The 12,151-nt window shown below is 40.1% G+C and overlaps 1 protein-coding gene across 7 annotated transcripts in view; it reads right to left on the bottom strand.

Annotated features, from left to right (window-relative positions):
• The window catches only part of LOC129635355 (uncharacterized), a 434,397-nt gene that overhangs the window by 212,451 nt on the left and 209,795 nt on the right, over positions 1 to 12,151 (bottom strand). For all 7 annotated transcript variants that reach the window (XR_008706245.1, XM_055558295.1, XM_055558298.1 and 4 more), the window contains one exon: positions 7,720 to 7,772. Coding sequence is in view for 6 of the 7 variants with exons in the window: in XM_055558295.1 (XP_055414270.1) it covers positions 7,720 to 7,772 (53 nt within the window). In the remaining variant the exon portion in view is untranslated. The remainder of the gene's footprint in view (positions 1 to 7,719; positions 7,773 to 12,151) is intronic.

Genomic DNA, 12,151 nt, shown 5'->3' with positions numbered 1-12,151 from the left:
AACTTTGATATTTCAGAGGAGGTTTGCAGTTGGAGGGAATATGCTTGCTACCTTCCCCACTAAACAGGGTAATTCCTGGAACACAAGATGTCCCAAGTTTCTCAGATGAGTACCTTAAATCATCATACATGTCATGTAGATCCTAGAGTAGTGCTGTAGACTCCATGTGATGTCTTAAAATAGTCAGAAACTAACAGGTAAAATGCATCCAGTTTGAGAACAACCCTGATGATGTTTATAAAATTTTCTCAATGACCGTACAATGCCTGACCAATCATCAAACACACCCCAATGTCACAACACAAACACACAGTAAAAGCTTGAAGGCAGAGACAACATTAAAATACAAACAGAACAATGATTTTTACAAGTGACTGAACAATCATATTGGGCACAATGCTTAATTGCTACTAGAGCCTTTCTGGGTCTTTGAATCAGTTTCTCTGAGCTCCCTGCTCCTTTCTCCTCACTGAAAAGCATATGTGCTATATATGGTATATGCATGTGATGTTGATCTAAGGCTTACATAAAGAAAAAGCAAAATTATTTTGATAATTTAAAATGCTTTTTATCATCTTCAGAAAGGGTAACACCATAATGTAAGCCAGCACTTCATGGGCCCTGTCTTGAGCAGTATCACATTGAAAGAAACCAGAAGTTTAAATCAATCTAATGTTAACTCACATCTCTTGAGAAACCTTAAAGAAGATTTACTTCCTAAGTGAAAGCAGCATTTCCTCACAGATGCTAACTCTCTCACAACTTCAAGCTGGCTCATGATTTCCTTCTTCCTAACACGCACTCTCTACGTTCTCCCTAGACTCTTCTTTGATATTCCCAGATGGTAGCTCAGTCTTTTCTGCCCTCACTCTTTGCTCTTCCAAGTGAGTTTTTCTTTGTTTATTTGTTTGTTTCCCCTCTCTAGAAGTGGCTCTCAGAGCTCTCAAAGACACATCCTCACCGAGTCTTTCTTCCTCTTGATTAGCTTATGGTTTCTTCACTTTCGTACTAATGACACTTGGGCCCATACAGTTCCTCGTTGTGGGGCTGCCTTGTGGATTGAAGGATGTTTATCAGCATCCCTGGCCTCCACCCACTCGAGGCCAGTAGCACTGCCCCTTAGCTGTGAAACCAAAAATGTCTTCAGACACTGCTCAATATCTCCTGGGTGGTAAAAGCAATCCCAGTTAAGAAAGAGTGGATTACTCCAATCTATGTATTAAAAGCCCTGGGAGATTGGGGGGGAGTGGCTTTGCCCAGAGCAGTGGCTAATGCCAGAGCTTTTCATGGTGGGAGGGGAAGGGAAATAAACAAAAAATATATTTAATAATGTGTCTTTATTATAGTACATGATCCCACACTGTGGTCAGGAAATGAAAATGACTCAAATATGAGTTAAAATCGCGTGTTCTCAGTCATCAAGATAGTATGGTAGTAGCATAAAGACAGAAATATAGGTCAATGGAACAAAATAGAAAGCCCAGAGATAAATCCATGCACCTATGGTCACCTTATCTTTGGCAAAGGAGGCAAGAATATACAATGGAGAAAAGACAATCTCTATAACAAGTGGTGCTGGGAAAACTGGCGAACAACTTGTAAAAAAAGAAACTGGAACACTTTCTAACACTATACACAAAAATAAACTCAAAATGGATTAAAGATCTAAATGTAAGGCCAGAAACTATAAAACTCCTAGAGGAAGACATAGGCAAAACACTCTCTGACATACATCACAGCAGGATCCTCTATGATCCACCTCCCAGAATATTGGAAATAAAAGTAAAAATAAACAAATGGGACCTAATTAAAATTAAAAGCTTTTGCACAACAAAGGAAACTATAAGCAAGGTGAAAACATGGCCTTCAGAATGGGAGAAAATAATAGCAAATGAAGCAACTGACAAAGAATTAATCTCAAAAATATACAAGCAACTCCTTCAGCTCAATTCCAGAAAAACAAACGACCCAATTAAAAAATGGACCAAAGAACTAAACAGACATTTCTCCAAAGAAGACATACAGATGGCTAACAAACACATGAACAGATGCTCAACATCACTCATTATTCAGTTCAGTTCAGTTCAGTCGCTCAGTCGTGTCCGACTCTTTGCGACCTCATGAATTGCAGCACGCCAGGCCTCCCTGTCCATCACCAACTTCCGGAGTTCACTCAGACTCACGTCCATCGAGTCAGTGATGCCATCCAGCCACCTCATCCTCTGTCGTCCCCTTCTCCTCCTGCCCCCAATCCCTCCCAGAGTCTTTTCCAATGAGTCAACTCTTCGCATGAGGTGGCCAAAGTACTGGAGTTTCAGCTTTAGCATCATTCCTTCCAAAGAACACCCAGGACTGATCTCCTTCAGAATGGACTGGTTGGATCTCCTTGCAGTCCAAGGGACTCTCAAGAGTCTTCTCCATGGACTCTGTGGGAGAGGGAGAGGGTGGGAAGATTTGGGAGAATGGCATTGAAACATGTAAAATATCATGTATGAAACGAGTTGCCAGTCCAGGTTCGATGCACGATACTGGATGCTTGGGGCTGGTGCACTGGGACGACCCAGAGGGATGGTATGGGGAGGGAGGAGGGAGGGAGGAGGGTTCAGGATTGGGAACACATGTATACCTGTGACGGATTCATTTTGATATTTGGCAAAACTAATACAATTATGTAAAGTTTAAAAATAAAATAAAATTTAAAAATTAAAAAAAAAAAAAAGAGTCTTCTCCAACACCACGTTTCAAAAGCATCAATTCTTCAGTGCTCAGCCTTCTTCACAGTCCAACTCTCACATCCATACATGACCACAGGAAAACCATAGCCTTGACTAGACGGACCTTTGTTGGCAAAGTAATGTATCTGCTTTTGAATATGCTATCTAGGTTGGTCATAACTTTCCTTCCAAGGAGTAAGTGTCTTTTAATTTCATGGCTGCAGTCACCATCTGCAGTGATTTTGGAGCCCCCAAAAATAAAGTCTGACACTGTTTCCACTGTTTCCCCTTCTATTTCCCATGAAGTGATTGGACCAGATGCCATGATCTTCATTTTCTGAATGTTGAGCTTTAAGCCAACTTTTTCACTCTCCACTTTCACTTTCATCAAGAGGCTTTTTAGTTCCTCTTCACTTTCTGCCATAAGGGTGGTGTCATCTGCATATCTGAGGTTATTGATATTTCTCCCAGCAATCTTGATTCCAGCTTGTGCTTCTTCCAGCCCAGTGTTTCTCATGATGTACTCTGCATAGAAGTTAAATAAGTAGGGTGACAATATACAGCCTTGACGTACTCCTTTTCCTATTTGGAACCAGTCTGTTGTTCCATGTCCAGTTCTAACTGTTGCGTCCTGACCTGCACACAGGTTTCTCAAGAAATGCAAATCAAAACCACAATGAGGTACCCTTTCACACCAGTCAGAATGGCTGCGATCCAGAAGTCTACAAGCAATAAATGCTGGAGAGGGTGTGGAGAAAAGGGAACCCTCTTACACTGTTGGTGGGAAAGCAAACTACTATGGAGAACAGTGTGGAGATTCCTTGAAAAACTGGAAATAGAACTGCCATACGACCCAGCAATCCCACTGCTGGGCATACACACCGAGGAAACCAGAATTGAAAGAGACACTTGTACCCCAATGTTCATCGTAGCACTGTTTATAATAGCCAGGACATGGAAGCAACCTAGATGTCCATAAGAAATCTGTGGTGCATATACACAATGGAGTATTACTCAGCCATTAAAAAGAATACATTTGAATCAGTTCTAATGAGGTGGATGAAACTGGAGCCTATTATACAGAGTGAAGTAAGCCAGAAAGAAAAACACCAATACAGTATACTAATGCATATATATGGAATTTAGAAAGATGGTAACAATAACCCTGTGTACGAGACAGCAAAAGAGACACTGATGTATAGATCAGTCTTATGGACTCTGTGGGAGAGGGAGAGGGTGGGAACATTTGGGAGAATGGCATTGAAACATGTATAATATCATGTATGAAACGAGTCACCAGTCCAGGTTCGATGCACGATACTGGATGCTTGGGGCTGGTGCACTGGGACGACCCAGAGGGAGGGTATGGGGAGGGAGGAGGGAGGAGGGTTCAGGATGGGGAACACAGGTATACCTGTGGCGGATTCATTTCGATATTTGGCAAAACTTATACAATATTGTAAAGTTTAAAAATAAAATAAAAAAAAAGAAACTAAAAAAAAAGAATTAAAAAAAAATACATTTGAATCAGTTCTAATGAGGTGGATGAAACTGGAGCCTATTATACAGAGTGAAGTAAGCCAGAAAGAAAAACACCAATACAGTATACTAACGCATATATATGGAATTTAGAAAGATGGTAACGATAACCCTGTATGCAAGAGTGCAAAAGAGACACAGATGTATAGAACAGTCTTTTGGACTCTGTGGGAGAGGGCAAGGGTGGGATGGTTTGGGAGAATGGCATTGAAACATGTATATTATCATATGTGAAACGAATCGCCAGTCCAGGTTTGATGCATGAGACAGAGTGCTCAGGGCTGGTGCACTGGGATGACCCAGAGGGATGGGATGGGGAGGGAGGTGGGAGGAAGGTTCAGGATGGGGAACATGTGTACACCCGTGGCGGATTCATGTCAATGTATGGAAAAACCAATACAATATTGTAAAGTAATTAGCCTCCAAAAAATAAATAAAAAAAAAAACAAAAAAAAAAACAGCCCTGGAAGGATAAATTACCTGGTCAGTCATCCCCAGTGTGTTAAATTATCATCTATAACATTGTCTTTTCAAACTATGGCATGCAAGTCAAATCCAGTCAGCCATTTGTTTTTGTAAGGTCTGCAGGCTTAGAATGCTCTTTATACCTTTTTGTGATTTTTTTTAAACCAAAAGACTATATAGTGACATGTGAAAATTATATGAAATTCAAACGTCAATGTTCATAAATAAAGTTTTATTAGAGTAAAAAAAAAAAAATCACGTGTTCTGAGCTCCGTGTGAGAAAAGCATGTGAAGCTAACCTAGGGTTATCACCTGGTCCTATAAAACAACCAGGGACCTCGGGTTCAGGTCTGAGAGCTGCCACTTGTTATTGGGTTGAGCAGGTGTGGGCTGGGTCTTGGGCATGAGTACTTGAAAAGGCACATTAGGTGTTTCTGATGTGCACCTCTGGTTAGGAACCTCACTTCTAAGGACTCAATAAAGGGAGGCAGCTACAGTGCAAAGCATGTTAGAATGCAGAATCTCTATCAGGTGGATCACTAAATGACCTTGACAAAGGCACCCCACCCTCTGGGACTCATTCTTCTCATCATGTAAACAAGGGTGTTGGACCAAATCAGTGTTTCTTCAAGGGTGGTTAGAATCACCTTGGCTGTTGGTTAAAATGAAGGTACTAAACTTCAATGAACATTGAAACTGGAACTGCTCAAGGCGAGGACCTAGATATCTATATTTTTAAAATGCACCCTAAATTGTTCCTATGATAAGGCATTTAGAAATTATTTATATGTATCAGATTGTATAAGCTTTGTTGTCATTATACTTACCTATGATGTAAAGTGTTATTATGTCCACTTGACAGATGAAGGAACTAAGAGTCACAGTGATTAAGTGATTCTTTCAAGGCATAGTAACTGTGGGGAGCCAAGTACCAAGCCAAGCAGAACTCCAGCTGCTGCAATGTATACTCTGTCTCTCTTGAACATTGATGTTTCACAGCCTCTGGATCCTAACAATTTCTAAGGCTCCTGATACCTTGCAAATTTAAAGACTAATTAAAATTCTTTCCAATGACCTGTCTCTACTGTAAGCACTGATAGATTAATGAAAAGGCAATTTGTGGGGGGGGGGGGGAGGGGGATGAAGAGGATTCACTAACATAAACATGAGAAGAATGTGGATTCTAAATATGCAGTTTTTCTTATTAACCACCTTTCTCCAGGCCATCATGGCTAATTCATTGCCATATTTCATTATAGAAACTAACTGAAAGGTTATGAGCAAATACTTTTCAGTCAGAGGTTGCAGTTATTTTCAACTTCAATACTTATTAATGTTTCTGACTTAATGCTGATGGATGGTGAAATTCCAAGAAGTCACGTGGAGACTGGTTCACAGTTTTATATTCACTCCCATCCTCTCTCCCAGATAGACCATTTCAAACAGCTTTATTGGAGAGTCCAGCAGAGGCATTTGTTTTGATTTCCCTCATTAATGTTTTCTCCTTTTAGGATAAATCACAGAGAATGCATACCAGGCTGAACATTTGCAAGCAGAATCCACAAAATAAAGTCAAACTCAGGAATAATTTGGTTATATCTATTCACCATGTCTAGTGTTACTGACAATATTCAGACAATGTAATTCCTATTACACCTGCTTTCAGAAAAAAACCTAGTCAGTAACCCTAAATTAAATTAACATTTTTAGTGTATATAATTTGTAGTTCAGAATGAGCTATAATTATCATTTAGGGAAACCATATGGAAAACATTACCAGCCTTTACTAAGTCTTGGGTTTTAACAGTGATCCATGACTCAAAATGCTTTATCCAAACAGGTTGTAAATTCTAAGACAAGCAAGATGCATTTCAGTCATTTTTATATTAATTCCAAATGAAGAATTCATTGTCTTTTCAAATTATAATAAATTGGAGAGCAATTTCCCGCTAAGCAAATCAAGGAAATTGAAAAATTACTTCTCTGGGAGCTGTTTTCTATATCCTTTTTATTTTTTAAAGGCTCTTTAAAAGACCTACTTTTATTATTCTTGATGTGTATAGTAATAGGCATTTGCATTGCCACAACAATTTTCTTCCCCTTCTTTAAACTGGAACGTACACTCTGAATAATGTTTAATGTTCAATGTAATTTCATTCTGGGGGGAGTCTGGAGCCTGCAATGAGAGCTCACATTTAAGAACCTCAATTAATATGTAGAAAATGAGCTTCCAAAGCTACTGCCCTTCTCTCTCAATGATGCACTTTACTTCTTGGGGAACCACAGAAGTGGTAGTGTCACGGTGAGGCCAAGGATTCACCAAAGCTGTGCCTTGTGGGCACTCAGGTGTCCTTGAAATTCTTGGGATTGTTAAAAATGAATCTGAGATTCAGAATCTTGTACATAATAATCCCTTAAAAGAGAGAGGAAATGGTAACAAACAAAGGATACTACTGAAAACCAAAATGGGAAGAAGAAAGAAAATACAAGAAACAGTGTTGTTGCATAGAAGACAACCAAAAGCAAATAAAACAACTCTTAAAAATGAGGTTTGCTTTGCCTTTTGAAAATCTATTCCTGCCCCTGCTCTCCTCCACCCTCTGCACCTGCTCTATATAGAAACATGGGGAGATTCTCTGATGAGAAGAGAAGGGGGCATGTCTACCGACTGATAGTTTTTGCTCACCCGGCAGAACATTTTGATTTACTCAAGATAGATGTGATCTCTGTTTAGGTTATCTGGACCCATAACTCTCTGTGCAAGGCCTATTTTAGATGAACACTGACACTAGGGATTCTTTTGACTTTGTTTCATAGGGTTTTTGAAAATGAGTCAGGAGCTTTCCATCCTATAGGCTGCAGTTTCTGCTCAGAGACTGGTTGGTGAGAGTCAGGATCAACCAGAGCGCTGTTACTCTAAAGAAGAGTTTGTCCAGGAGCAGGGGGTTGAGGGGGTGGGGGGGTGGTGGGGGTGGGGTCTCATGTGGTAGGAGGAGCTTACCAAATTTTAAAGATCTCTTCTGAAGTTGTCGTGTGGTTTCTCTGAAGGCTGCCCTGTTGGCAGGATTTGGGCTTGGGTTAGTCACTGAATACTGAGATTTTTTTTAAACTTGTTGGTTCCCAACTCAGCACAAATCAAGAACAGACACAGGATATCAAACTACTGAATGACTATTGTCCTGTTTCTGTAGTATAAAATACTCTTATTTCATTTTGTTTTTATACCATGGAGTTGGATAAAGAAGAGAGAAAACTAAGAATAATTTTTATACAGTAAAGAAGTGATAGTCACCATGTGAAAAAATTTCCTCATTGTTTCATCATTCACATCAATTCTCCCAATACTTGTGCCAATACATACACAGACACAAACTTTTAGGTGTAATGGTCAAAGTCACCTCAATCCTCTCCATTTGTGCCAATACAAATACAGACACAAACTTTGTAGATGTAACGGTGAAAGTCACCAATATACCAAGGGCAATTAAGTCCAAAGCCAAGTCACAAACTTTCTTAAAGATCAGTTGAAGAGCAATATTGTCTCCCAAACTCAATTCCAGAAGGAAGCCAAAGAGGGTTGGCCTCAGCTAAGCACAAATATGGCCTCATGCTAGCAGACGCTCCCCGGTAGGATTCTATGCAGTTTGGAGAAAGATCATGAAAAAGTTCATTGTAGATCTTTTCCAAGCACAAAGAAGAAGATATCCTTTCCTAATCTTTTTCTTTTCCTTTCTTGCCTCCTTTCCTTCTTCTCTTTCTCTTTTTCTATTCTTCCACATATTAAGCACAGTTTACTTATAGTACAAATTTAGAATCACTGGAAAAATGTTTAACATTTTCCTCTTGATGATTCTCAGAATAGAGATTCATCCAAAGATTCCATCCTATTTCTTCTCTGTCTATATATAAAGTAGATCGGTGCCTGCTACATAGCAAGTATTAGAAATATGTTCATTATTTTAATGATTATTGTGAAAAATAAATGAGATGATGCATGCAAATCCTTTGGCTAAATGCCAGCCATATAAAATGTATTCACTAAAGGGTATTGGATACAGATACAGACAGTTACAAATTATATAATAAAAATATAAACATATTATTATTATTGTTTTTGCTTGGCAAGCTTCAACTTACCCCTAAAACCCCAACCTGAGTTCAACCTTCTCATCACTTCAAAATAGACCTGATTATTCTATCTTCTACAGCACTCAGGTGCTCACATATTAGGAACTTATTCTGTTGTATTACAGTGAGTTGCCACTGGTGTGTCCCCTTTGCTAGGTCATGCAGTCCTTGAAGACAAGGATTCAGCCTCAGACTTCTACAGCCCACGGGGCGGTGTCTGGCCACGTGGCAGGTGCTCACTGACATCTGTTAAACTCAACAACAGTACTGGCTAGAGACAAAGGGAATGTTCCCCTCTTCATGCCCAAATGAAGACGGGAATGTAGAGAATGTTTTTCTTTGCAAAAAGAAATCTCAGGGGCTTACATGAAAATAGGTTCAGTGCTTACAGAAACGAGTGCCAAAAGCAACGCATAAGCAACTCAGCCTGGTGCAGCCCCAGTGCTAGAAACTATCCCAGCCTCTTTCTTTGCCTCGGCAGCTGCAACACAGATGGGGATGAGTGTGTCTCAGTCACGCTGCCACTGGGCTGGGGAGAAGGGGCCAGATTCCAAAAGGAAAAGAATATTTTCTCCCACATGTTCATTTGAAAATACAACTTTCTTTAAAGATCACGGTGCCTGTATCAACATGATTCCATGTGAGTTTGGTGCTCATGGGGCGGAGGGAGAAGGAAGAGTCTCCCGAGTGCTGAAATGATCTCCACAGCCCCCTCATGGCAGCTGTGAGGCTGCCATGGAAGCCATCTTGCCTAAAGATGTCCTTTCATCTTCCCCAAGGTCTTACATTTTCTTCAACCCACAAAGTGACGTGATGGGGACAACTGTAGTCAGAGTGGCGGGAAGCATCTGAGCAGAGAGCTGTGAGCCAGAAATGTCCGTTTATGGGGCTGAGTCTGCAAAAAGTGCAATAGCTTGGCCCCACATGACTGCTACACAAGCAAAGTTCTGAGCAGCTGTGTGTGGTACCCCCTACGCCTACTGCCTCCCGGGCTGAGAGAATGGTCTTCATCTCTACTGCCTGGCTGCAAGAAAATTCTCCAAGTCAGCTGGCTGATGTTACCCACATCTTCCTGAGTCCCATCCCCAGTCCACAAAACAAAGGGCAGCTTTTCTTCTTTCTCTGAGTAATGAACTAGGTGATGCATTCACTCAACATCAACAGGGGTGCCCATCAGGCCAATAGGTTCAAATAATTATTGACAGGGCACAGGAAGAGGAATTTTGTCTACTCTCCTGCTGAACTGGTTAAGATGAGGGTCTCTGGTCCACTGGCAGCCTCTGAAGGTGATTAATACCAAGTATGGATTTTAGAAGAATTTAGTACCAGTGGAAACCATTTTTTTTTACAAACTGTTCAAAGAGCCAACAATGATCTGACAGGTCTCAGAGAAATAACTTGTTTACACTGAGTTTTTCCTTATAAAAATGGGTGGGTTGTTTACTAGATTTTAATGGTATTTGTCTAATATCACCATAGCCTTAATTGCCTCCAGGTATTGGGTGTCTACACACATGGTCCAGTCCAGAAAAAATTCTGTATGATAAACATGTTCTTGTGCCTCCCATTCCTTGAATAGTTCAGCAAAAAGCACCTAAGCTGGGCAGTCCATCTCCACACTTTTGGATGGCCATTTACTCTAGCACTGTGAAGGTGTTCCCAGCGCTGTGAAAAATGTCTATGTTTTCCTTGGGAAGCTGATAGTGAGGGCAGAGGAAATTCAAGATAGTTGGTAAGAAGAATGTGTTGTCTTGACCTCCAAACACAAACTCTGCTAATATCACAAGGGGAAAGAGGAAGATAGAAAATGGTCCACGGATAGAGGAGTTTGGGAACCTAGTCTAACCTCTCGGTTGGCCTCCAACTATAATAGGTTTGTGACCACTGCAGATTATTGTGTCCCTGAGAAGTTCTGATTTGTGTCGTTTGGAGTCTTTATATTGAAGCATCTTTTAGGACAAATATATCCATGGGCAGTAAGAATCATCTTTTATAGAAACTGCATTGATAAAATAGGATGTTACCATGCGTTTGTTTTGTTTCTGTGTCTTATCAAAAAAGCCTTTTTCAGATGCTCAGCATCAACAATCATCAGGAAAAAGCAAATCAAAACCACTGTGAGCTATCATCTCACACTTGTCAGAATGGTTATCATCAGAAAGAAAACAAACAACAAATGTTGGTGAGGATGCAGAGAAAAGGGAACCCTGGTACACTGTTGACTGTTGGTAGGAATGTAAACTGGTGTAGACACTGTAGAAAACAGTATGGAGATTTCACAAAAAGCTAACAATAGAGTTACCATATGATCCAGCAATTCCACTCCTGGCTATATATCCAGAAAAGCCCCCAAAACACTAATTTGAAAAGATACGTGCAACCCAATGTTCACAACAGAATTAGATAGGGAAGTAACATAAATGCCCATTAACAGACAGATGGACAAAGAAGAGGTGGTGTACATATATAAAATGGAATATGACTGAGCCATAAAAAAGAATGGAATTTTTGTCAGTTGCATCAACATGGATGGACTTGAAGGGTATTACGTTAAAGTGAAAAAAAGTCAGAAAGAGAAAGACACACACTGTATGGTATCACTTAGATGTGGAATCTAAAAAATGCAATCAACTAGTGAATATAACAAAAAGGAATCAGATTCACAGGTAAAGAGAACAAACTAGTAGCGGTTACCAGTGGGGAGCAAGTGGGGAGGCAAGAAAGGGGTAGAAGGTATAAACTACTGAGTGTTAAGATAGGCCCAAGGGTGTATTGTACAACATGGGGAATAGAGCTAATAGTTGTTACTAACTGTAAATGGAGAGTAATCTTTGAAAATTGTACATATTAAAACTCTTTGTCTTTACCAAGGATATAGAGGTGGGTAGGAAGGAGTAAAACAGCTGGAAAGAGAGAGAGGAGAGAGGGACAATAAAAAGGAGAGGGAAACTGGAGGTGGTGAGAAGGAACAAGAATGCCACATTGATCCAAATGTATGACACGGTAATCTTGCCAGAGCTAAATACTGTAGCCACAAGGATGGTCCTTTTCCAAAAACACAGCCAAGAACCTGGGGGAATTAGATATAATTTGCCCAGAGGACACATGGTCTAGTTTCTGTCCCTGTAAGAATAGCTCATAATGTGGCTTCTCCTTTTCTCACTAAAAATTTTAACCTTCAAAGACTACTTCATTTGAATTATATATTTATGCCAATGTGTGTCCTTAAGCTCAGTGAAATTCTGGATCAGTCATCAATTACAGAACCTAGTTTGCTAATGGAGAAAATATAGGGTGGGAAAGTT

This window comes from Bubalus kerabau, chromosome 20 (genome assembly GCF_029407905.1).
Source record: "Bubalus kerabau isolate K-KA32 ecotype Philippines breed swamp buffalo chromosome 20, PCC_UOA_SB_1v2, whole genome shotgun sequence".
Taxonomy (NCBI): domain Eukaryota; kingdom Metazoa; phylum Chordata; class Mammalia; order Artiodactyla; family Bovidae; genus Bubalus; species Bubalus kerabau.
The sequence above is the reverse complement of the archived record's forward strand: the minus strand, read 5'-3'. Positions and strand labels throughout refer to the sequence as shown.